Here is a 27,199-nt window from a genome sequence, read left to right as displayed (position 1 = left end):
GCTTGAASGTGGAAGGATGTAGAATCCTCCTGTGTAGGAAGATTTTGCTCTGTGAAGAAGAGCTGTGGTGGTGAAAGAGCTTTTCAGCTGTGTGTGACTAAGACAGAAAATTTAATCTTCTTGGGGAGWTACAGGCTGAGAGGAGCTTCTGTGGTATCTGCAACCATAGCAGATGTTGGGCATTTTTGATGTTGGTCCTGAGTGTTGTAGGAGCATATGCCCCTGCAGCACTGAAGGAGAAATGTTAGCACTGCTTTCTTGCTCTGTAGTGGCCTCAATTCTTACCTCAAAGGCAGGAGCTGATGTTTAGTGTTATTTTAGGCCATCAGACAGTGAGTATTGTCTGTCCTTTCATGGCATTATTTTTCAGGCTGCTGCTTTCAGTTATTATACAGTACTGTTATTTTCTAAAGTGTCTTTCCTAAGCCTTGCTCTCAAGTGTGTTTCATCAGTATGCTTAGTTCTTATCAGCYATTTGGGCTGAAAAAACTTTCTTTGTAACTGAAAAAAAATATTAGTTCAGAAAGCTTGTGTCTTGGTGAGGTGTACAGACATTTATCTCTATGTAAACATGCATTGTTGTGTATGTGTGATCACACAGTCAGCTGCACTGAGCACAGCAGAGATCTTACTTTATTTTTTTATGGTCAAAAGGATCAAATTTTGGAAAAACATGTTTCTGGGCACTAGTTTGTTCAGTCCTTGCTTTTCTGATGAATGTTACTCACATTTGCAGTACTGATGYCAGATTCAGCAGTGTAATGTCAATATTAAGTACCCTAATTATAGCCATGCATTTGCTTATATGGCATGAGTTATTTGTAGAATCATAGAATATGATGGAAGGGACCCGTCAGGGTCATGGACTTCAACTCCTGGCATAGGACACCCTGATAATCACACCACATGCCTGAGAGCATTGTCCAAATGCTTCTAGAGCTCTGTCAGGTTTGCTACTGTGACCACTTCCTTGGGGAGCCTGTTCMAGCCCARCCTYCCTCTGGGTGAAAAACCTTTCCCTGRTATGCAACCTAACCATCCCCWGACTCAGCCTYRTGCTGTTCCATTGGGTCCCATCACTGGTCACCAGAAAGAAGAGATCAGTATCTGCCCCTTCACTTCCCCTCACAAGGAGGATGTRGACTGCAATGAGGTCTCCCTTCAGTCTTCCCTTCTCCAGGCTGAACATTGACTCAGTTGTTCCTTGTAAGGCTTTCTCTCCAAATCCTTCATGATCCTCCTGGCCCTTGTTTGGATACTTGCCAATAGCTTAATTTGTATTGTGCCCCAAAACTGCCCACAGGACTCAAGGTGCTCATTCCAGGTCAGAGCAGAGCAGGACAATCCCCTCCCTTGCCCGGCTGGCGATGCTGTGCCTCGGCACTGTGCCCAGGGCACTGCTGACTCGTGCAGTTTGGCATTCAGCAGGACTCCTTTCCACAGCTCTACTCTCCATCTTCTCAAGTCTGCAGTCTATACACACATCCAGGGTTTTCCTGTCCCAAGCACAGAATCCWGCACTTTCCCTTGTCAATMTTCATACAGTTGGTGATTGTCCATCTCTCTGATTTGTTGAGGTCTCTCTGCAGGGCCTCTCTGCCCTCAAGGGAGTCGATAGCTCCTCCCAATTTAGTGTTGTTGGCAAACTTACTTAGTACTCCTTCAAGTCCTGCATCCAGGCTACTAATGAAGATGTTGAAGAGCACTGGGCTGAGGAAGGAACCCTGTGGACCCCCACTATTATTAACAGTATTACTTTAGTGTCCTAAGATGTGGCAGAGAACAACCTGACTTTTGTGCAGGTGTCCTTAGAAGTGCAAATGGCAATCACAAAGACCATCTACTTAATTATGACTGTTTACACCACAAAAAGAAATTCTTTCTTTTAATTATATTCAGAATTATAGAATTGTTGCTGCTGTAGATTATTTGAACTCTCTAGGGAAATTTCTATCAAACATAACAGCCTACATTTTTACTTTGTTAATTATAAAGCTGTGAACAAGAAAATGCAAGACAATCTCTACTATTCTTAGTGTAATAGTAGCTTCCTAAAATATTACTGCTTTTATGAGTCCCAGTGGAGGATCTTTCTTTGTGTGGAAAAACCCAATACCATCCTCTTGCATAAATGAGGAAATATTTTCCAGATGTATTAAGCAAATAATCAACACACATTTATCATTGTCTCTTATAAATCCATGGACTTAGGTTATCTTCAGGTTTGCTCATGTTTTTTTCTCCATCTACCTCACCCAAAACAGATGTTGTTTATTCTTTTGCAACTTTATCTTGTGTCTATTTTGTGAGGAAGGATAGGTTAAAAATATTTTCTTCTCTTTTTTTGTTCTGATATGGAAGAGTAGTTGAGAGTTGTGGAGAGGAATACTTTGCTTTTGGCTGTTATTGAGTTCTTTCAAAAAGGTACCTATAAAGATACTCAAAACCCAGCTGGACCCAATTTTGGGCAGCCAGCTCTGTGTGGCCAAGCTGTAACTTGGCCATTGAACTAGATGATCTCAATAGATTGTTCAGAGAATTCTTTGCTTTGGTGCTTTGATATTTGTATGTTCCACAGTGATCAGCTCTGCTGTTGAGTGTGATAATTATAAATCATTATGGTCCTATTTCTGCAGTTACACCCTTCTCAGAACATCACCAGTTTCAGTGATGGCCAGTTGCTGGGCACTTCTAGTTKCAGGACTGAAGCTGAGCTACTGTTCAGTAGTAAACATCTGCTGAATTTTGAAACCATCAGACTTATGAAACCAGAGCTGCTATRATGTGCAGCTGCTTTTTTGTTGTATCTGTGCTCCCCCAAAAGCACACTTGGTGGAAAACACTTTATTGAACAGTAAAATCAAATCTCACAAAATTAGAACCAAGTTAGCTGTGGGTGCAAAGTATTTACTTTACTGTTGGCTTCATAAGTACCCCCTAGCACCATTTTGCTCTGAATTCCTCAACAAACCCTTGTTGTCACACAGCTGAGCTTTAAGGTTAGAAGGCTGAAGAAAACTTCTTGCAAAATAAAAATTGATTAGTAATGATTTTGTGTATATATCTGGAGGATGTGCAGTAGTAACTCAGTCCTTTGAAGCTTGTAAGTGATTTCTGGATGGTCACTGAGCACCAGATGGATTTGGCTGCTATTGTTGAAATAATCAGACCTGGCTTTTTTTTGACAAGCACCATTTAACAATGTGAGTGATGGCCTTGTGCCTTTATTTCACCAGTGAAACCTACACTTACGCTACCTTAAGAGACCACTCTAAGCTTTTGGGATACTTTTAAATCTTTATTGATGATTTACACTTGTCTTACTTTTTATTACTGAATCAAATTTATAGAGGTTTTAAAGCAAATTTATCAACCRCAGCAAATAAGTAGAAGAGTCCCATAGAAATATTGAGGCCCAAGTGTATGTTTCTTGGCTCAGTCAAAGAGTATSAAATTTGATATTCTCGGCAGTCTTCCTGCAACCTAATACTCTTTTTTCTCTAATCATCTCCTAGTACTGTGTTCCTTTCTGTCACATGTGGGCAAGCCAGAGTAACTTTATAATGAGGGTGAAAGCGTCTTTTCAGTGGTGTCTGCAAYGAGTGGGAGATGTTTTGCATGTAGGTTTTTGTCTAAATTTCACTCTGATTGTCTTTTGGTTTTTCTGGCAGTCTTCAGGATTACAGAATGCAGAGCAGTTAAGGGCAGAGAATAGTACATCTTCGTAATTTGTGTGCATTGCTTGAACTGCAGTTGTGCAAATTCACCTTCTTTTCTTACTTGAACCATATAGATTCAAAGGGAAGGGGGGGTTGATAAAGGCAGACACTGCATTTTTCCCATCATAGTATGTCTGTGTGACTGTGAATTTTGAGGTCAAGAATTTGCAAGGATCAGTACAATTGAGATTCTGTGATATAGCTGGCGCATTTGCCAGTTTAAGCTGGTYCAAAGAAGCTGACCTAGCGATTAGTTTGTCTTGAGATTAGTGGTAGAAGCAGAAGTTTGGGGAATACCACCAGGTTTTGGGACCCTGGGAGAGGCAGGTGTGTTCTGCAGTGTTGGCAAATGAGTAAATCCTCAGTATATGTTGGGCACGGACTAGCTGCAGCAGAGCTGGCTAGTTTACCTCAGCAAGGAAGAAGTGGGATAAATTGTTCTTTCTGCAGCTTCCTGACCAGGAAGCTGAATTAGCTTGTTCAAGAAGTGGCCTGGGTACCTTTAGCCTYTGTGCGCCACAGAGACAGCCTTGCAGTCTCTGTCAGCATGGCAGGAAGACAAAAAGGCAGTTTTGTTCATCTGAAAGGATTGTGTGAATGTACTGTAAATTCTGACTAAAGCTAAAACAAGGCATGAACTAAGGTGACCAGTGTTTTTACTGAGTTCACCTTTCTTTCTGTGCCGTGATTAGGTTAATGTTATTTGTACAGAATTGCATCATGGCTGGACTTYGCTGAGAAGTTGGAGGGGACAAAGCACACATTCTGGTCCAAATTTTCTTTCACCTCCTTATGCTGGGGAAGGCATAAGGAGTTGTTGCTGGCCTGGTTTTGTTCTTGATTTGCTCTGTGTGTTTACAACATTTGAATTTTTTTTTTATTTCTTTAAGGGTGGAATTTTCCAAAGTCATTCATAGGGCTTATTAAAATTACAGCTTGGAAGGAATCCTCCTGCTTTGTCTGTCCTGACTCTCTGGTTGTTTTCGTGAATCTGAAATAAGGTGAATTTCATCTGATCTGAAGTGTTCTTATAGGATGGTGTTGAGATAGCTTAACTGGTTTAAATGCAGAACTGTGGAAACAAAATATTTCTGATTCTTCTCTTACTGATGCTGCAGGAAACTGGGACCAGCAGCAGTGAAGCCACTGGTATATTTTGAAATAAATAAGAATTGGGGTGATTCTTTTTTCTTTTGTTGTTTGGCTAGTGACAGCTTAGATCTCATCTGGTCTGAATTGGCACAGCTTCACTGATGTTGGAGGAGCTTTTATACTAATTCACACCAGCTGAGCTTATTATGCAGTYCAGTCTGTGCAAATGTGGGGTGGTATTTTTCCCCCTTTTTACGTCTCCTTCTGCTTTCCATCTTGTGCTCTTGTGCTTGGTGGTCCTTTGTTCTGCCCTTCATGCAAGTTCCAGTTCTGACCAATTGCACATAAATTGCAGCCGTATTTCAGAGTCGACTTCTTTACATGAATCCATAAACTTATTWATTTTCATTCTAGGTTGCATAGATYTGTAGAGGATTTATTTTAAATTCAAATTGAGGATTTTTATTTTTCTGTAGCTTTTTTTACCTATGAAAAACACATAGCTGAATAYATTTCTGCATAGGCAAGCTCTATTTATTTAATTTGATTTTTGAGAACTCAAAATGAATACGTACTGAAATCTGCTGCTAGTGGTGTTTCTTTCTTGGAGGTTGGCAGATAAGCTTATGTTTCTATTGTGACAACAAAAAGTAGGAAGGATTTTTATTCTTYTAAGGATCCCTATGCCTTAGAGGCTRTCYARTCTTACCTGACTTGGGGTAATTACRTACATKTTGTAGAAAAAAAGCTTATGTTAACATATATGGAAACTTCATGTGATAATTAGCCAAGGATGCTTTGATAAATCTGGTTGTATTCTAAAGGCTGATGACATTTAAAATTGTTCAGGAAAGCAGGCAGTCATGAAAACAGTGCTCAGAAGCTAAAAACCTCTTATAATTACGTGCAACTGGTGTGCAGTACTGCTTAGACACTGACAAGTAAAAATGAATTTGTGATCATTCTGTTGAGTTTWTAGTGATTTAATTCTAAGTCATGCCTGTGCAACTATAATATTTCTATAGGATTTTGTGGTTTGCATTCTTAGAGGTATGCATATTTTAGAAATATATTCATGAAAAAGATATTATGAAAGGAAGTTGATATCAAGTTCTGTGCTCCAGCTGAGGAGTGCTCCATCTCACTGTCCTGTCTMGTGGCCAGAAGTATTTGTATCAGAGAAACACAAGGGGAAAACCTACAGCAGACAAATGTGATAACCAAATATTCCATACCTTTCTTTCTAGCCGGGAATGCTTAGCAGGTTGCTGATGATGCTTATTGTCCCATACAGACAGTATTCTGCAAACTTGCAATCATATATTTTATTTAGTGTAGCTTTTCAATAGATGTCTAATCTTCAAATTAGGAAGGAAGTTTATAGTCTATGCTGATAAAATGGACTATTTGAGAATTTTAAATGCAAATCCTACTTTCTTGCTTGCTTTCAGTTTGTCATAACCAATTCCTCAAAACCAGTATTAGTAGGTTATYGATTAGATGGAAGTAATTTAAAACTGTGTAATTAAGATTCTGTTAATGCAGCATCACCATGTGGAATTTAATGGATTTAAATTTAATTTGGAARTTTAAAAACTTCATGAATTTGGGGCAGAGTGCAGAAAATTTTGTTGAAGCGCATTTTTATGATTCCAACATCAATTCTAGAAAGGAATAATTCTGAACTGTGATATTYACTTAGTTAACTGGTCACTTGGTTTCTTTGAGGAAATGCCTAGTATACTTCAAGTTTCATCATTTACAAGGCAGGTCGCTCTTCCCCAAGGCTTGATGATTGCAAGAAGACATGAAGAACTGTGTTCTAAAAATGTTTCATAAACATTAGTCTCTCAGCTGTGCCTAGTTCTTGCCCCCACTCTGCGCTGCTCCATCACTGCTGGAAAATTATTATCTTTTATTGTTTAATTCCCTTTGGGTTTCAGATAAGCCAGATGGCGAGGTTGCTTTCCAGGGGAATTTTCTGCTTTGCATTATCAATTTTCCAATCCCTTACTAGTAATGGAGGAGTTGCAGTGTGTAATCTTCTTTGGTCTAGATGGTTTTACATACCTGTGTGTTCATTTGATAATTCCTGTTATTTCTTATATTTCATTTCATTCATTTTTTGTTTGATTTCATCAGGATCTGCTTGATTTGAGTGATTTATATCAGGATTATGATAGGAAGTATTGTATTCTTGACACAAGTTTCCACTTTCCAAAATACTAAAGTAAAAACAAAATTATTTCTCAAGTTCTAAGGAAAGAAGGCAAAAAATATTGATTAATCTTGTTTTCAGAGACTGAATAGATTTTATAGGATGTGAAGTTCAGCAGTTTACCATGTTAGCTAATTCGTTGCAAAATTTAATATCTTGTGTAATTGGACATCTGGTATCTTTAGTAACTTGTGGGAACCCCTAAAATCTTGTTGATGTAAGGATCCCACTACAATATTCTGCAGTAAAGGAGTGTGTGAGTCCATGTGTGGAGTGTTGTTTTCATTTAAAGAAAAAAAACCTTATTGAGTAGTGAGTTCTAACTCTAAGACAAAGATTTCTTTGAATGTATCATAAATTCATAGACAGTTTGCATAATCTGTATGGCAGRAACTTGTTAGGTCACACAATGCCCAGAAGCCTGGGAATGGACACSCAAAATCAGAAAATCAGACTGCTTTTTCTTAAAGGAGATTTTGCAGCCCTTCTCTTTCTCATCTGTGAAATAGTGCCATAATCCCAAGMGCTGTGTTAAATATTAAATTGTTTGTCCACTTTGCCTTGAAATGATGAAGTGCTCCATAAATAACAAGTGACATTTACAGAAGTTCTTCTGATTGTGATTTCATGAGGAAGGTAAGCCAAAGGTGCTGCTTAAAAAATGTTGCCATGTAAAAACCAAAATGACGTGCTTAACCATTCACTGCAGAAAGAATTGACAGGGAGTTTGCATGTAAATGACCWCAGGGTGTATTAGTTTAAAATATAATCTATTGAGAAAGAAAATMACATTGCCATGTTTTGCCTCAATTTTTTTTTTTTTTGTAATGTTACAATTCAGTCTTCCAGGCTTYTTTTATTTTGAAGCCCACTGGAATCCTAATTGCTTTGATGTTTTCTGTTGAGATTGGTATTTTGGGCTTTCTTCTGGCTGAAAAGTCTTCCTTAGCAAAGATGGAGCATGATTTTCCTATAAAGAATTCTGAGCACACACACACGCACAAAGCCATCTTCACTGAATCACRTGTGTCTGAGGGGACCTCCTGAGCTCTGTGGTCCACTTCCCTTCTCAGCCAAGTCCAGACAGAGCAGTTTGCCCTGGGCTTTGTTGTCCTAAGTTAAATTGCTCCCAGTAGAGCCTGTACCCATCTATCACTGCAGTAAAATGAGCTGTGCCATCATGTCTGTAATCCTGGTCAGGTCGTGGCTCTAGAACTGCGCTCAGATTTTAATTCCTCATATTTGCTTCCTGTGCTGTGTGCATGTATGGTCAATGTTCTTTTGCTTTCAGGAGAAAGGCAGAGGATTCCTGGAGCTGATCGTGCCACTTCTTTAAAATGGCTGTGGGTTTCCATTGCCTTTAATATTAGCAAGATCCTTGCCCGGCAGAGGGACGGGTTCAGAGCCCATGGTGGTAGAGTATGAAGTGAGTTACGGATTTGGGCTGATTTAGCCTTTATCCACAGCTATACTGATATAACTCATATTTAGAAATGCTGTTATTCAGTAAGTTTCAATGGGTATATGTAGATAAATGGATTATGTGTTCAGATATTTCTTTAARGGATGTACAAACATGCATCAGCTGTTGAAAGGTGAACTCTGTGGTTTTGTTTTGTTGTTTTTTTTGTTTTTCCATTTCCTGAGAGAGGGRGAGAATGAGGAGGGAAGTGATATATAGGACTGCTTTGTGCTGGAAAACTTGATGTTATTTGCTGTAAATATAGAATATGGTAGTTGAGATAAAAAAATTAGAAAACCTCCATTAAAGTAAAATGCAAAATTAAAAAAAAAAAAAAGTCTGCCTTGCTTATTCCTTCTACCTTAAAAAAATAAACTGCATGTTTGTGGAAAGGGATTATGAAATTCCAGATGGCTGTTTAAAAAAAAGAAAAGTTAAAATGGGGGTGGAGAAAGTCAAGAAGAAACCATTTCTATTGACTTGTTATTTCTTTTTTGGAAAGGTCACTGAAAATTTACACAGTGACAAAATAACAACCCAATTAGTATCTGTCCTGTAAAACTAAATGTTAATTTATTTCAGAGTCTCCTCTGTTGACAAGTGGGACTGATATTCAGGATGGACTTCTCTACACGAGTGCAGGGCAAAAATTACCAGATTGGTTATGAGTTTCTATAGCAATTGCTGTCAATTTTCAAACTGTAAAGAAAAAAAAGATAAAATTAAAAACTATCTGTAGGTTTGTTTTGTAGAAAGATTATTTTTAATTATATTTCTGATAGCTCTAAAAGACACCATTTGGTAATGACAGTTAATCTTAAAAACATAGCAGCCTCTTTATCTAGTGTGTGAAAAAAATTCCAGTGGAAAATACTACTTCATTAATTGTCATTACATAGGTATAGAGTTAGGTATAGGGGGTCTAAAATTTCCCTTATCATTAATTTCTTTAGATGTCAGTGACAGTTACAAAATTAATTTCAATGTATAACAAGAGATTAATTACCAACTGTGAATAAGGAATATTGTCTAGAGAACTAGAGACTTTTTTAGAGAAAGGATTCCCTTTAATAGGGGGCTTAAATTGCAGTTCTTCAAATGAGCAAGAGGAATTATTCTTCTTATATTCCAGAAAGAAAAGCAGMTAAATAATCTTCTCTGATAAWTCATTTAAATAAATTAATTTTAATTCACTGCTAAAAAGCAGTGAAATAAAATACCCTGTAATCAAAGCAGTATCCTTTCATTTAWGTTGYATGCTTATCAGAATATTGCCATCCATATCCCTAAGGAAGAGACGAAACTCTCKGAGTGAAGGTCAGCTCTTTCCCGTTGAGTTGCTGTGATGCTGACACACACACAGAGGGCACACCTGAGCACATCTTTCCATCCCTGCCAAGAGAGTGCTCTGTGTTCCATGCTCCTGCCCTGTGCATGAAAGGAGATGATGTTTGGTGAGGAAGGAACTGTGCTGATACCTGCACATTGGGTGTTTTTTTTTCTGTTGACTTCAGTGGGGTTCAGATTATATACTGCTGTAGTTCTGAGTCAGCTTCCAGTCAAGTCTAATGACATCTTTAACCCACCTTATTGGGAGGTTTGAGTGCTCATTGAAGGAGACTGTTGTTTCGSGGGGAGGCAAGAAGGCATACAAGTAGTATGTGTCTGTGTTGAGTAAACAGTAGTTTCTCAAGGGCTGGGCCTGTGGGTAAGGTAGAGCACTACGRGGATGGAGGGTTCAGACACATCCCCAGCAGTTTGTTTGCTCTGGTTTCCTCTGCAGAATTGCAGTTACAGTGTGGGCTCTCTGCTTCCATGACTTGCTGTCAGCTGAACTCATCCAGTGCTTACTGTGAGGGGGACATGGCTGAGTCAGGCTCTCTGCAGTTCAGTCCAGGGCTGAAGGCATCCATTGGCACCTTCCCAGGACACAGGAGGCTCACTCCCTTGAAACTTTCATGCTGTGTCCCATCAAGACAGAGAGGGAAAACTTCATGTTTGGAAAACCAACATCCTGGGCAGGACAAGGGGAGGTGAAGAGTGTTCAYGAAGCAGAGGACATTGCTAAGTTTGCTTCTCCTGTGAAGGACTGCTCTCTGACTGAGTTTCCAGGATAATCATTSCTCTGCAGATGAATTGGAACTACTTCAGTGGAGGATTCTGCTCCTACAAGCATCTTCTTCACTAAGGCAGTAGTTGGAAATGGGTGTCTTTAATGACAGCAGGAAAGAGCAATCTGTGCACTTGAATGCTGCTCTGCCATCTCTTCCTGAGGAAAAAAGTTCCTAGTTGAGTATAGCAACATCTTTGAACTTAATTTTTTTGCTTGTGGCCTCTCACTGTGAGCTTTTTGTTGTCCCAGTGCCTGACTTGAGGCCATGGGGTCTGATTTGCAGAAGTGTCGAGTGCTCACAGCTGCAGCTGTAGTAATAGGGAGCTGTACTTTGAACACATTAAACCCCATGACATATTTGGTGCTCAGAAACATCAGGCCACAGATATCTAAGATTGGGAGGAAAATTAATAGATTATTTTAATTTTRAAGTCTCTGTGCCCAAGTTCCAGCTTCAGAACAGGAGGCACTAATACTTGCTCAACATAAAAAGACATACAGAAGAAAAAAAAAAAAAGAAGTCTTTAATATTTTTTGTAAACATTTAAATATTGTGGAACCAAATACTTCATTGGGAAGCTCATRAAGAAAAGAATGTGTCTTCAGAGCTCTGCTTGAATATTGCTCAGTGAGAAAAGCACTTGGGGTACGTCTTTGGCAGTGCAAGGAATGCAAGTGGGGACCATTAACCATTGTCTCTTCTCTGTGCTGAACAGAGCAAACTCTCATGGAAAGATTGATACTTGTTTGTCTCACTGTAGACAGCATTGTAACATATTGCTAAGATGAGAGCATTTTAGTGTTCCTCAGGCAACCTTAATTCTGCTTTTTCAGAATATCTGAATGTTTCATTGAAACACCAAGTCTTGTGTTAAGGCTCACTTTTGTGGGCCATTTTCTGGTTGTTTTAAATTGAAAACTGAAGAATGGAAGTATTCTGTTGTATATCACCACATTCTTATGAGTCATCAGTGTAATATAATTACAAGTATTGTAGARTAATTCTGTATGTACATGCCTCTATTACATATACAAAATAATAGATAAAATTGAGGATTTATATGAACATAGCATATAAAGCATGGGAGAAGCATGGGGTTTTTTTTCAAATAGCTATGAAAGATTGAGTGCTTTATGTGGCAGTCTTTGCCGTTTTTGAATCTTTTATAAGGAAAATCCTTCCTCCTTCAGAAGTAAATAAAGCTTTTCTGTTTTCTGCTGTTGGCCCCTGTGTAATGGTGTAAACTGTTCTACACAGTGCATATAGACAGAGGGTCATTGCAGGGTTATCCTGCAGCCCATCTCTCACTTGCTTGGTTATTTGTTTCCATCATCTTTTACATGCCTTGTCAACTGCATGGCAAGAGTGAGCAAGAAGCCTCTGCAAAATGTGCAGCTAACGTGCTTCCACGAATTATTTCAAGGACTTCAAGCAAAGCCTTTTCTTGTGTCTTTTCCTMAGCTTTTCTTATGTAGTTTAGATGGGACTTCACAATGTTATATTTCTTTCAACTCCAGTAGCTGGTAGTACTGTATTGTGTGAAGCTCCTTCAACCACTTTATGCCAAATTTTAATACAATTTATGTCACTTTTTAAAGAAATGACTGTACTTCAGGAAAAAAAAAAAGTGCTGCTGCCAGAACTTGTGAATTTCATACAAATCAGAAAGTAAATGAAAAAGAGTTACTTTGAACTTTAAGGAACAATTACTTCATCTTCAATAGTTTTTTGTCACCTGCTTCATATAGAGATGGTGGTTTRACTTTAAAAATAATCACTAACTTAAATGTTCTACTCATCAGCAAGAAAAGCATGGACGTCTGGCTGTGGTTCTGTAGTATTATTGATGAATAAGATGAATTGAAATAAATTACAAATGTTGTAATTTTTACTTTTTTTAAGTGGCTATAGGCACTTTGTGCGGTGCGGGAAGCGGGGAATAAGGACAGGGGAATACTTGAAATATAATTTCCATTGCATTTGTGTCATATGAGTTCTGAAATCATGAAAGAAGTTTCTAGAAATGAGGAAAYGAATTAAAAGAAGTCTGAGAAAGAAATCTAAAAGAGATATTAACACAAGGTGATTGCTCAGAGATGAAAGATTTTTGGTCTCTTCTAGTAATTATACAACAATGCTTGTTTCATGGTAAAACTTGAAGCTGAAATGTATGTATAGGGTCAAGTTCATCTAATCTAATTTACATGTCTAAAAGGTTATCTTTACATTTCTTACAATAGAGGGAATAATTATTTGTGGTATTCTCTCCCTGTTTACAGTAGAACTGAAGGGTCTGGTTTAGACCAGATACTTTGTGATATGTAATTGTAAAGTAGCCAAAGTTTTCCCTAGAATTGTGCTTCTCAGCATCTTCTTGCAGAAATCTCTGCTTCTGCTTGGAAGCCGCCCCAAATCACAAGAGGATACATTAACAGCCATCAAGCTGTAAATGACAAGGTATGACTTCAAAACATGAACTGAGTAGGAAGGAGAACTCTTTTGCCTTGAGTGAAACCCTTCAGCTCCTRCCCCAGAAGAGCTCTGGACATGGCAATCTGTCCCACAGTACCCCTGGCAGGTGTAGGATTAGACAGCTTGTCCTTTACCTATTTCAGAGGGTTGTTGCTTCTCAGAAGTTAAGCTGTGCACTACAAGCTAAAGAAACTAATTTGTAAGTTCGTGTTTTGCTCCATCTGAGCGTTCCTGGGAACATGAAGATGAGAGAAGAAACAGGAGATTTTAGGCCCAGGAGGAAAAGCAGGTCATGGTTCCCTATGTCTTTTCCGGAGCCATGGGTCTGAGTCTCCTGAGGTGTCTGTCTGTGCTAYAGCTATACACTTCCCCTTTTATGCATGTCTGTGTACACACTGTGCCAGAAGACTAGTTAAGCATCCATAGATGTGTTAGAGGTGAAGATAAAGGCACTGGCAGGTCTCCGGGTCTGACAAATGCCAGCTGGAGACACTGGACTCAGGAGCAATATAGAGAGGAATTCAAGAGGGTCCTATGTGCCATTGTTTTCAAATCCTGTTTGTTAGTGTCAGTAATTGCATGTTTAAATCATATTGATGTCTTTAATAGCATAAGACCTATTGATAGCAAATGTTTTGTTCAGAAACATGCAATGGTCACATTTTTTTGGATGGGGGATCAAGGAGGAGGCATGGGTTAGGAAGCCAGTCACTCTTCAAGTTGTAGCACAGAGCTGATGGAGTGGTTCTCTAGTAAGAAGAAAGGAAAACAAGGAGTAGTGCTTCTGACCAAAATTGTTCCATTCTGTRCTATATGACAATACCTTTAAGTACACCTGGACTTTTATGTTGTGCTTTTAAAAAAATAAATAAACTGTGTATACCCAGAGCCTTGTCAGAGTCATTATGAAACACTGTAGTGGAATTCATTGGAGTTCTACTATAARTACTGAATTTCAGTATGAAATCTTCTTATAGCTTTACCATCAGAATACTGAAGAGCTATTGACAGAAAGATTTTGAAATTCAGCATTTTACATTTATTATGTGTCTTACCTAATCATTCTAGGAAAGGAAGGACTATTACCCCAACTTCAGTTATACRGCAAGTGATGCCTAAGGCTTTTCATGACTTTCTTGCCAAGAATGAGTTTGTGGCAGAGGAGCTAAATCATAAACCTTACCTGTCTATTATTTTTATATATTGTAAAGCCAAGGAACCTCAGTCATAAGCTCATCGCTTCTTTATGGTACATGTTGTAGATAAACAAAATGTGGTATCAGACTCTGCCTGTGGAAGTTGAATTTATTGTGCAGTGTCAAGCTTTCGAAGCAATCATGAGAGTGTGCTGCTATCAGCTGACCATATTTTTTAACCTTTTTATATATRTGCAGGTGTTCTGGCTGTTCTGATTTTTGAACAGGAATATCAAACATGCTAAACAGTGTCCAGTGCTATGATAAACTGCTACTTCTCCATCTTTTRAGGATGTCTTAATCTCTTGAAGATTGTCCCACACTGTGATGATCTTTGTGTTTTTGTTCCCTTCTTTGTCTGTTGTTCTGGAAGAAAAGGCCATTGAGCAGTTAGATTTGGTGAAATTTTACCAAGAAAGTTGCATCTGGGGGCAATGAATATATATGAAGGAAATTTGTCCAGCTATACTTATACCCTGAATAAATGAGATTCATAATTGAATTTCTGAACTGTATTGTAGACTTGGTCTTTGTCTCAAGTGGGAGCCCCTCATGTTTTTCTTTATAGCATTTATTTTTTTCAAATCTACATGGCCCCATTGTATAGRGACATTTAATAGTATTAAAAGATATTAAAAGGCCCAAACCCTCAAAATCCAACTTTGCCTGAATGAATGAAACATAAATAAAGGAATTGGAGTTTGCTTTTGCATACAAAACCCAAAAAGAGCAATAATGTAGCCTGCAGGCAGAGCCAGGGGAAAAAGACTGAATGAGTCAATTAATTTTTTGCTCTGTGACATAAATTAGGACAGCAAATTGCACTGTCATCCATGGGAAATGTTCAGCCTTGAGACAGGGGTAAAGGAAAAAACATCAAAAAATAAGCAAGCCATTTGTTCAGCTATGCAGACTGAAATACAGGGAAAAGGAAAACTATATACCATAAAAGTGTTTATAGTTAATGACTATGAAGTCTTGTATTGCAGTTGGGAGTTAAGTGGATACCTCATCTTAYGTAATTTGAAAAGCAGAATGCTATTGCAGTGCATTATGAACTCAGAGTTATGAACTCTGAAAAAATATCCTAGGATTAAGTAAGATTCTGTTTCATGGTGGTATTGTCATAGATTTTGTTTGGAATGCTTAGGACAGCCTGCGGGAATGGGACAGATGGACTCAGGCAAAAGTAGGAAGATGGAAAGGAGCAAGGAAGGAGGACTGAGGAAWTCATAACTTTGGAAGCAGAAAGATAAAATAATCGGAAATTAAAAGTATCAGTTTGAGGTGGAGAAAAAGTAGGGAAAGTTCCTCCTTGTTGTTGCTTTGGTTCACTCTGTCCTCTTCTTGCTAATGTAGTTTTCCTGTCCTTTTCTGCTCTGGTCATCCATTTCTCCCTATCAGAAATGTTTTCCTCCCAGCTAATTGATCTGTTGAAATATTGGTAAAATGGTAGAATAAATGTTAATTACTTATTAGAAGAAAGTAGAATCTGGTAGCTGGCTTCCCAGGGTAGGAATTTTTTAAACAGGCTGTTCTTTTAGTATATACATAGCTCTTTTGGTTATGGAACAAAAATAAACATACTTATTAAAAGTTATTCAAAGCCTTTAAAGTTCTTTTGCTTAGTTTTCAAATGGAGAGAACAGAACAGATCAGTCTGACCCAAGAGACATAGCTGTGGTCTCAAAGTGACTATTATTGTTAGAAAATTATTCTACACATGAGATTTAGAAAGATGAGTTYTCTTTCTGTAGAATAGGCATAATTGAATGTTTACTTCTTTTCTTGAGTTCTTGAGGAGTGGATTCTTAGCATGCATAGTCTGAAAGCCAAGTCCTCATTTTAGCATGTAATTTAAAGTGAATTGCACACAGGAGCCTGGATGCATCAGTTTAATGGAGTTACAAGAGAACAATGTGGTGGTTTTATTTTTTGCTTGCACTGAAGAGAGGAGTTCAGAGAAAACTTCAGTATGCTTTTTGGCCTCAGTTGCTTAACATCCCAGCCACATGACCTTGCACTTTCAGAAGCTCTTCTCTGTTAGACTCATGCCTTAGTATTACTTTTTTCCATGTAAAGCTTTTGACTCCCAAAATACGGAGTTTTATCTGAAATAATGTAAAGAAATAATAAGGAAATAATTTTAAATGGCTTATTTTTAACACAAGTAAATATGTTTGCTTTATTGCTGTGGCAGKCATTTAGAATATGCATTCCTACTCTCTAGCAATGAGCAAATATTTATTTTGGAGAAGCTGTTTTGCAAAGCCTGATAATAAGCTGTCCATTAATCACATAGAGCTCAAATGTGGGCCTAGGCATTTGTTTCCACAATTTGTGATGTTTTGTGTCAAGTTACATGTTCATTATGTCTATGACTTACTTTCTATGCATTTTAAAGCTKATTTGTTTTGTAAAACATAATGTGTAATCCATGTGTCCTTGAGAATCTGTTCATCTCTCTTCCCACCACTTTAGTTCCAGAATTTGCTCCATTAACAGTCATAGTTTGGGCTGAAAGAAGGAGATCGAATTCAGGTCTTTGCTTCTGGAACTCATCCCAGATTTCAGCTACTCCTGCTTTGGGTATATTAATTTTTGTGCATTTTGTGAAGAACACCTTGTGTGCACGCTGTCATATATTCGTGATTTTGCCTCAATCCAGGATCAAAATTTAATTTCTTTCACTTTTCAGTAACTGCTGAGTATAACAATTTGAAGACCCAATTTAAGCTCTATTGAAAGAAAGATTTCGTTACTGGCAATTTTACAGAAGTAGCAAAACTCCTTAAATAAAACCCAGTATCGATATAAAAATAAGTATGACTGGAATATGAACTGAAAAAGCTTTGTCAACCTGTTACTAATACTATGTTGCAAAATACATCTTAAAATTGTTGTGTAGAGCAGAATGTCTTGTCTCACACACCGTGAGAGGGTAAGGATTGCTGTCTGTGGGTGTTTCTGAGGATTCAGGGAGCTATAATCTGTGAATGCTGTCAGGTCATTATTTWTGTCTTAGCAAATAATTAGGAAGATTCCCATCCTGACTGAGCAAWTTTAACTTCTGTTCAATGCTGCATTTTGGAGAATGACATGATTGGTCAACATTACATGTAAACTGATTCACCTGTGATCGAAGCTTAAGACCAAGACAAACCAATATGACTTATCAAGGATGATAAGGGCTCTTGAGATCTCTGTAAGACATAGCTGAAATGATGCAACCTTCTGACATCAGACTAGGCTGTCCTAGCCCCCAGTGTGGGAAGCTGCTCTGTTTTATTCTTTCCTCCTCCRTCTTTGGCTACCTGACAAGCAAAGCTTCCAGCAATTTTCTTCTGGTGGGTAGTCAAATTTTTCATGTGACACAGCAGGAGCCTGGCAGTGTACAAACCTTGGATGGCCAGTTGGGGAAACCTCGTATGTCAGGAAAGCTTTATCTGTTGGGCTGTGTTATTTCAAGCAGGGATGCTATGATTGCCCCACCAGGTCCCTGGAATCTACTGTTTTGGCAAGGTCTCTDCATCAGAACCTCAACCTGCTTTTTGCCACTTTTAAAGCTGTTCTGTATTMTTTCTTTCTGTCTTGTTGACTCACATTCACTTGACTTCTTTGCATAATATTTACCAAAATTCARTGCATTTAAATATCTATTTGTGTTGGAAAGCTATGGGTTGCTCTCTCACTCAACAGGATGATTRCAGGCACATTTAATTTCTAAGTCACCTGATCATTTCCAGTCAGAGATATGTTTAGCATGCATTAATCYTGTTGAGTCCCCCAGGGTAGTTATTTAAATGCTTTAAGTCAATCCTGCATTGACTTGGAGCTTCACARATAGAAAGTTGGAGGTCAGAAGCAAAATAATTGAAGATTCAGAGTGCAGAGATTTGCTAGTGCTGATKTGAGGAGGAACTTGAATAATCTAAATTTTCTTTTTTATTTCAGTTATTTTGTCTGAGTAGAGATAATTCTTCACTGATACAGCTTTCACTGTGGACATTTCAGAGGTTTGTGATTTGAAGGCTGATAATTGTACAAGGAWAATACAAAAGACAAAATCAGTGACTAGGTGTTTATTCATAGCTCAGATGACAATGCTCTGAGCTGCTAGRCAGATAGTAGAATTTCTTTGTCTGCTACAAAGTGACAAAACCTCTGATGTGTCTCAGTCCTTTTAACAAAAAACCCAACAAATCAAGCAAAGAAAAAAACAAAATAGAAAAGAAGTTGCTGCTGTAAAATCAAGATGTTAAATGCAGGGTTAAAGTCAATTAGGTAGAAAGTGTGAGGTAAAAAAGGTGTTACAATAAAAACCATTCTCATATCAAAATACTAAAAAAGCCCAAGTCTTAAATGTAAAGCACTGCTAATCAGAATATGCACCTGTTCTTGTCTTCTGTGTGTGTTTTTTTTTTTGTTCTGATCTGCCAGTCATCATTACTAATATGGGGAAGGAGGGTTATCACCCCCATCATGTATACTTTAATGAGCATCTGTGAATTAATTAACACTGATGCTTAACCTGGCACCTTTAGGTTTCAGGTTTAATGCCTCTGTTGAGATTAAGCARTGACCATTCAGAGCCCTCATAGATATTGCTCCAGGTGCTTTACTTTAGCTCTAGAGGAGGGGATGTTTTGGGTTTATTGATCTACAGAAATGCCCATATGTGTGTGAAAGTCTGGCACTTCTGAAATGAATAGGAATTCTGTCACGGAGGCAGGAGTTGCTGATCTGGGAAAGGCAAGCTGGAAGTTTGAAGAAGCAACATGATTACATTGGATTATCTTCCCTTCTTCATAGCCATACAAATGCAATTAACATACTGGTGTATGGAGAGAAATAGTATATGGGGAAGAAACAATTTATAGTTTACACTTAAATTCAAAGCTCRAAATATCTCCCAAACACAGATTTCAATAGATTCTTTGTAGTCATTCTGCTTTCTCTAAAAATCAACTGTAGCAAGTTGTGGAGTTCTTCATGTAATGTAACATGTATTTTAGGTTTCCAAAGTCAGGTTAGTTCATGGGCTGTTGGTTGGTGTAAGGACTATTTTGAGCAGCTGTGCCATGAGGCACATTTTGAGTTCACACATGGTCCTCTGTTTCTTAGGACTTCCACAATTCACTTGTCAAACTGCTTTCAAATGTCAGAAAGTGCAAAATCTTGTCTTTGAGCACACAAGAAGGAACAGGCAGAATATCATGATTCCTCTGTGACATACTCTTACAAGTTGACCTAACCCCTGTGGCAGTGCAATACTGCTGTGGCAGCAGGTGAGACACAGCTTCTGCTGAGGACCAGTTATTCCAGAAAAATAGGCAGGTTCAAGTGAATTAATGGAATTGAAGTGATGAGTGTCTCTTTTCTCAAGTTATGCYTCCCTCTATTTGAACAGCACTCAGGCCTGTTTAGTCTCAGCACTGAACATACCATGGTAACTCAGATGTCATCAGTGCCCAAATAACAGGAGCTGTTTCCTTTCTGACAGGAAAGACAAGGGTCAGAAAGCAGACTTGTGCTTCCASACTCCTGCATGAAGGTGGGGAAGCTGCCGAGTTCAAAGTTTCAAAAAAATTTGTTTAAATTAATATTGGCAGGGCTGCTGTGGCCCTGGTGCATAGCAGTGAGGTGTGCAGTGATGTTGTGTGACTCAGGAGCGCACTGCAAGTGCTGGTGGTGTGGAGTCTAGTCTGTCACACATGCACGCATCCTTTCAGCACATGCATTTGTTTAGGCATTTGTTTAAGTTTCTAAAAGCTCTGAGCCTTTGCCAGTGCTTYWGGGATCTCAGCTTATTTCAAAATCAGTAGGATGATTGCTAAACATAGACTTAGTTTCTTGTGTTGAAAGAATCCCTTTTTAATGAATCAGTTCTCCTGCCCTATAAAYGAAGGAAGGTATGAATATTTACTTTCCTGACAGAAATGTTGCATCATTAATATCTGTACAGCTTTTCTTTATTAAATATTCTTGTCTTTTTATATTTAGTGCTGCTTAAAAGAGACTTGTTTATGTGAGAGCAGTGGCTTTTCCCAGGAGCAGCAGCTCAGGAGTTCCCCGCTTGGAGGTGTGATGCTAATGCGACAGTGCCTCACATCCCATTGCTCTGTTTCTTCCAGAAGCCTCCAAAGAGGCAATTATCATCCTTTGAAATGTTGGTAATGATGTTAATTCTGTGTAGGCTTGGCTTGGTCTGTCAGACCAAGGAGAATGCTCTGAACAGGGAATTAATGCTTACGTGTCTTATGGAACCACAGCTGAGTCAAGTGTGGAAGTGCTCAGCTCTAAGCWTAGTAAAGGATAGTGATATATAACATTGTGCTGCATTTCTGAAGTCTGAAACTTTGCACTCAAATTGCCAAGACTATGGCTTTGTTTCATTGCCACTTTTGGTTCCTGGGCTCAGTGATGGGCTCAGTCTTGCTTCAGTTTTTGGTTTAAGTAGAATTTGTCCTGTAGCCTTTAGATCYTTCATTTGGCAGTTACTTGTAGGATTTTCTGTCTTACCACGTCACCTTTTTCTTTTTAACAAATAGGTGAACATTTTATCAGTAATTTTCCATGTTGTGAATTTAAGCTCTTGAATTTTTATCRTGTTTGTTTGTGTATTGCAGCTGGTGCTCAGGATAAAATTGGCTGGGCATTTGGCTTGGGTTTGGAGAGGCTGGCCATGATCCTGTATGATATCCCTGACATCCGACTGTTCTGGAGTGAAGATGAACGCTTCCTGAAACAATTCATTGGGCCTCACATTTGGCAAAAAATAAARTTCCAGGTAAAATAACATATATATGATAATAATTTACTGTCAGTTAGAAGTATGTGTATCCCTAGAGAATATCACCTAATTAAAATTCTGCGTCATTAAAAGATTACGTTTTAAAGCAACAGCTTTACAGCTGTCATGATTCTCTGATGTGCTACAATAAAATCCAGTTTTTGATGATATTTTTTTCACCAGACAACTTGAGTTCCTGCTGATACCCAGTCAACATCCKTGTTCTGAGTAATGCTTAAGCACATAACTTTTAAATGTATCCAGAATAGGGATTTATTTAGGCCTATGTCTGGTTTGGTTATGTTATGATTTGGTTATGTCCTTGAGTTGTGTCTATATAGACCATGTAGAGCATGTCTATATGGAATGCTGTGGACTGTTTCGTTATAAATATGTGTTTGATGCAAAGCATTCAAAGAMCATAACACATTCTCAAATTTTCCCATTGTTTTAACTCTACAGTCATTGAAGTCAATGTGAGTTGCAATGTTAAACTTTGGCAAAATGCTTTGTGGATGTACCTTGCCATCTTCAGTATGTCAGCTGTTTTCTTCTGGCTATTGCAGGGCAGAGTGCAGGCTCAGCTTGTATTTTTTAATTCCTCTGCTGAGGTGATTTTTATAGTTAGCAACCTAGTCTTACTTTGTGTATTTGCAAAGCAATCAGGCATAACTGGTTTGAGTGGAAATGCTACTTCCATAATACTCTTCAGCATGAGAATGGGGAAGTTCATCAGGTGGTATCAGCTGGTCTTTGGAGGAGTTGAGCCGACACAGATGATTGATGAAATATGAAGTGCTAAAGCARTAAAATACTTTTTGCAGCTCTATGCTGTACATACTTCTAATACATACTGACATTGCTTTTTAAAGGATTAATGACTCTTCARATGAAAATACTATTAAATACTCCTTGATACTATCAGAAGATCTCCAGTTTTTTCTTCTGTTCTATGTTGTTTTTCAGGTATGCTGTAAAACCCACTTAGCAGATCTTCTGCTCCTGTCTACTTTCTAAAGAGTCATAATTAATGAATCACATMGTTTATTCATACCATTTTAGCCTATCTTCCAGTGTTGATGTTGTAAGGAATCTCAATGGATGTTTTAAAGTGTCAGATTTTCTGCATGCACGATCATGCAGTATTTTTAAGCCTGACTGCAGACCAAGTGTTTTAGAGCCTTTCACCACAGAAATTGAATCCTGCAGCTCAGGAGGTCTGGGTAGATGTCCATCCTTTATGTGCTTAACTGAGATAGAGCTCTCAAACTTTGGGTACTTCCCAAATCCTTTTTAKAGTCTGAATGTGATCCACCAACATAAATATTTTTCTTTCTGTTCATTAAAACATTTTTTCAAATACAGGAAGTCCACAGTGCATAGCAGTAACAGTTAGCTGGGCTAAATATACTCTTGCACAAAATCTGAATTTAATTGGAGCATTTTCTTGGGACTTGGAGTATATATTTTGTGCCTTTTAACAGCCTGAATGTGTCAGACTTTTCCCTGTGTCATCAGTTGCTCAGTATATTTGTGCAGGCTTCAGTAGGTCAAAGAGCTTCTGGGAAAAGCTGACAGTGCTTGTACCCACTCAGCTCAGCAGTGTTAGAGTGCTTCTCCCCACAGATCAGATTATTGCATGGATTTGGATTAGCAAATCACTCCAACTGTAATTTGACACAAGTCACAGCAGTGTGGGGACCAGGGTCTGTTAACTTGCCTTCACTTGTTTGTGTAGGGCTTCTGCTCAGGCTGTGGAATGAAAGGCTGAGGGTGGATAGGGCAGGAAGGACTAAGAACCTGCGAGGCACAGTGCAATAAAACAAATTACTCTGTTCCGATCCAGTCCGCTGTGTTGCCTCTGTGTTTGTTGGAGCTCTGAGCACAGTTCCCTGGAATCACTTTAAAAAAAAAATAACAAAGTGTCTGTGGGCTGACAACTCTCAAGGAAAGGTACAAAAATGAAATGACATTTAGAGAAGGGAGGCACTCACAGTTCAGATGTTGTATGGTGTGCCCAGAGSTGTTGATTAAGACAAATGGTTGCCGGCAGCAGGATGGATCCTGGAGCCTTCATCATTTTGCTGCCATGGCGAGCAAGCAGCACATCATGTGGAGTGACTCCTGATGTGTTCTCCCTTCACAAAGTCACTTTCATTTGATGCTGCCAGTGTCTCTGGTGCTGCTGTGTTAAGTAGTTATTTATTTCAATTGCAGATGAGCTTTGTGGCCTGGACTGAGGTCAAGCAAAGGACGTTTATGGCTGTTCTAAGGGAAGCACTGGTACAGAGGGAATCTGGATCAGATTCCTAGCAAAACTATAGACTCCCTCTGTGAGATTATGGCAATTGCTGTCTTCTTCATTTCCTCATTTCTGCATTATCTGTAGTATTCTGCAATATTTGCAATAGGCCTAGCACCACCTATTTTTTATCACCCCCTTCCATCATCTCCAGGGTCTGCTCCTTCTTAGTATCTTCTGGCACATTCAGTACCTCAAAATTCAATTCCTTCATAATAACCTGGTAGCTTCAATACTCAAAATGATAGATTTTCTAGCCAGAATCACTTTAAAGGCGCCAGAATAGACAAAGCTCCTGGAGCAGCTCTGCTGGGAGACCTGAGGGGATAGTAGCCTTTGGCAGTGGAGTGAGGAGACTTGACAAACAACTTAAGTTGACACTGTTCACCTCTGCACAGCTGTAGCTAGAATGGGGTATGTGGCCCTAATCCAGGACTATGCTTTGAAAAGTGAACAGCCTAGGATACCAGAGATGAGGAAAAGTACATAATCAAAAAGATGTAGTTGTGTGGAAAGAAGTGATTCATTATACTGGAAAGGAAATCAAAGCAGGCTCTGCTTCCTCCTGTGCAAGATCGCAAAGGCTGGGCCTGCTTGCTCCCATTTGCCTTTGCTCAGTGTGCCTAGGAACTAAGCTCCTGTTCTAATGATAAAGGATTTATGCAGTAGCCCAGTTTGCATTATTTGCTATATCCGTGAGCCCTCTTGTTCACACCRTTAGACAGTCCAACTTTTCTACCTTACTGTGCACTTTTCAGTTTTCAGGGACAGTCATCATCCCTGTGCACCTTTCCTGYGCACAAGCCTGATTGTTGCTGGGAAACACAGAGCTTGTCCTGAAGCTTTAGAAGATGCTGAAAATAAAATGCACTGTCAAGTCCAAGGGGAAACTTCTTCAAATTAAACCTTTTTAGACTATATCCTTTATTCCATGCTTGAGAAGGACAGCATCTAGAGTATATACCATTTTTCAACCAGTTTGATCTTATTCACTGAATAGGGTGGGTCTGTCTGATCCATCATTAGTACGCCACTCCATGTAATTTATATTTATCTCCTTAGTCTGTGATTAGCATTATTTTCCAATTAAAAGTAAGTAGATTCACTGGTTGCTGCATTTTCAGATATTTTTCATCAAGATTAGGTAACTCCATGCTAAAATGGTTATTCATTTATTATGTTTATTTTCTAATAGTACATCTATTAAATCCAAATACGCAACCATTAGGATGTAAATTTAACTTGGATGTTTGAACAAATAAGGTATAGCTTGAACTGTGACTTATTGTCTAATTAGGTTTAATGTAATTTAATGTAATCGAATTGTAATGTGTGTGTATGTATGCATTTGGAGGTACAATAGAGAATAGATTGATGATGTCATAGCATAAACATTTTACTGCCATGACTTTGGGAAGGTTGAATTTCTAAGAGTGACTTATGTAGATCATCTTAAATGAACGTCAATAAAATCTGACAGTGCTGTATATCATCTCAGGTTCATCTGTATGCTCTGCAGAACACTGTGAAACTCCTTTTTTAGTGTTGGATACAAATGGAAAGCAAGTAAAAATACCTTCTTCATTGCAGAGATGCTGCACTAAGCTGCACGATTGGGTTAGAAATCGCTTGATCATCAAGTCTTATCATCAGGATGTTATATTTTGTATCATATGTAGGTAGTGCTGGTATTGAAGCTCTGGGAACCTGAGCCCTCTGGCCCCACTCAGGCAAAGTACTGAAGCACACGCTGAGCTTTAAACTTGCGAGCAGTCCCATTTAAATCAATGGGATAGTTCCTATGCTCAGTCAAACATAACCCAAATGCCTAAATAGCTTCAGGTCAGAGATCTCCACACTTTCTGGGATCCARCTGAGAGTGATCAGCACCTTGCAGGGCTGAAGCAGTGGAAACTTTCAAAATAACTGTTATAAGCAAAAAGAGTTTAATCTGACAAACCACAAACTTAATTTGCAAAATCTTTGTTCTAAGCCAGTTTTACTGATCAACACTTGAGTAAAGACTGTCAACAAGCAAACATCTGGAGAGTAAACAGCACTGAGTCCCCATTCTCAACTAAAGAAAATCAGCTGAAAACACAGTAAGGAAAGAAGAAAGCAGGGGCTCAGAATGAGGAAACAGGATGGGCAGTCCCATGGGACTGAGTACAAAAACCCCCGAACCACTGATACACTGATATGAGACAAAGTGAAAGGAACATACTGTTCCATGTACAGCACTGTACTGTACTTTGGGCATTGGGGGCACCATGAAAAAAGTGTGATTTAAAGTTAAGTTTAAGCAAATTGGGGGGGATGGGATGAAAAGAGGAGAAAGGCAGAAAAGGAGAGCAGGTTTAAGGGAAAAAACAGTTGAGACTGATGCAGAAGTCTTTCTCTAGATGATCAGAAAGTTTTCCTGGGTTTTGTACTGTATGCATCTGGTTTTGATCTCCTTTTGAAAGATRAAGAAGTATGACTGACCACAAAAATTATGACCACAAGACATCAAATAAAGTCTTTACTTTAAAGTATTATTATCAATTTTGAGATGAGTGTGGGGGACTTGAAATTGCGGTTCTGGATTTGTGAAACACTWTGTGTGTCAGAACCGGGGCCCATGACTAAGGCTGCACTGAGGTGATAATCACAGAATCACAGAATATCCTGAGCTGGAAGGGACCCACAAGGATCATCAAAGTCCAACATCTGGCCCTGCACAGGGCCACCCAAGAATCACACCATGTGCCTGAGAGCACATTACTGAAACTCTTGATAGAAATAACCACTGATGGGATATGAAGGGGTAAGGTTCTAAACAATCTAGCTGCTGCCCTTTGAGCTGATACCAATCATGCAGATTTTCTTCCATCCTGTTTCCATCCCTCCACTCATCCATTGCAATCTAGTCTCACTGACAGACTCCCACTGAACCTGAACAAATCAGCAATAGTTTAATTCCTTTCTGCTTGTACTTTTCTAAGTAAATAAAATGAATAAATAAAAAATGTCAATAGCCCTTTCTGCTTAGATTAGTTAGTGGTATTTATCTTATGTACTATCTCYGTCTGTTGTCTGCTGAAGTACCAAAGGGCAAAGCAAATCCATTTCATCCATTTAGCAGCCACCTTGATAATAGTTGCCTGTAAAGAGAAGCCTATGATATTCATTAGCAAAAACACTGCACTCTTCCTCTCTTTCATCTGTGTTCCTTGAAAATACTTGGAGGATTTCTGTGTTGTTTTCACAGTCTTAGAATAGTTGAAAACTCTTACGTTCACCTCTATTAACTTGTCTCATTACGACAGCAGATTTAGTTTAGATTTAGCTGGTGGTGACTTGAAGGAAAATAGCTGATTTAAGCTGTTCTTTCTGGATGTTGGGGAGTTTTCTGCTTTGTACACAACCATCACAGTTAGAATTTGTTTAGAGTGGGTGGAGTATGTGTGTATATGTATATATATGTGTACAGAGAGCAAACATATTTCATCCTCACTTTGAGTTGTCTGTGCTAAGACACATTGTAATCACCAGTAGAATTTTGACATGACATGGCAATTAATTTTGAACCCTGAACGTAATATGTGTTTCCTCCAATTTTCGGTTACGTGGGAGGTCCAGGGCTTTACCAACAACATAGCAAGTGCCATGGAGGCTTCTGGAAACTAGCAATGTGGAATACCAATGTATCCACCTGGCAGATGTCCTCTCTTTTGACTGCAGGTCCAGAGACAGCAGTTGAGACTTCTTTGTTTGATGGATTTTGGTGGTTTTGGACAATTCTCTATCACTCTTTCCCAGAGCTTTGTTCCTCACAGTGTCAGGATGAGA

General features: G+C 38.7%; 1 protein-coding gene across 5 annotated transcripts in view; it reads left to right on the top strand.

Moving 5' to 3' along the window:
* FARS2 (phenylalanyl-tRNA synthetase 2, mitochondrial) overlaps positions 1–27,199 on the top strand; it is a 231,259-nt gene that overhangs the window by 115,081 nt on the left and 88,979 nt on the right. For all 5 annotated transcript variants that reach the window (XM_057369139.1, XM_057369135.1, XM_057369136.1 and 2 more), the window contains one exon: positions 20,903–21,063. In XM_057369139.1, coding sequence (XP_057225122.1) covers positions 20,903–21,063 — 161 coding nt within the window. The remainder of the gene's footprint in view (positions 1–20,902; positions 21,064–27,199) is intronic.

The sequence above is a fragment of the Malurus melanocephalus genome, unplaced genomic scaffold (assembly GCF_030028575.1).
Source record: "Malurus melanocephalus ecotype Western Australia unplaced genomic scaffold, MMel_1.1 scaffold_103, whole genome shotgun sequence".
Taxonomy (NCBI): Eukaryota; Metazoa; Chordata; class Aves; order Passeriformes; family Maluridae; genus Malurus; species Malurus melanocephalus.
This window is presented reverse-complemented; position numbering and strand designations above follow the sequence as displayed.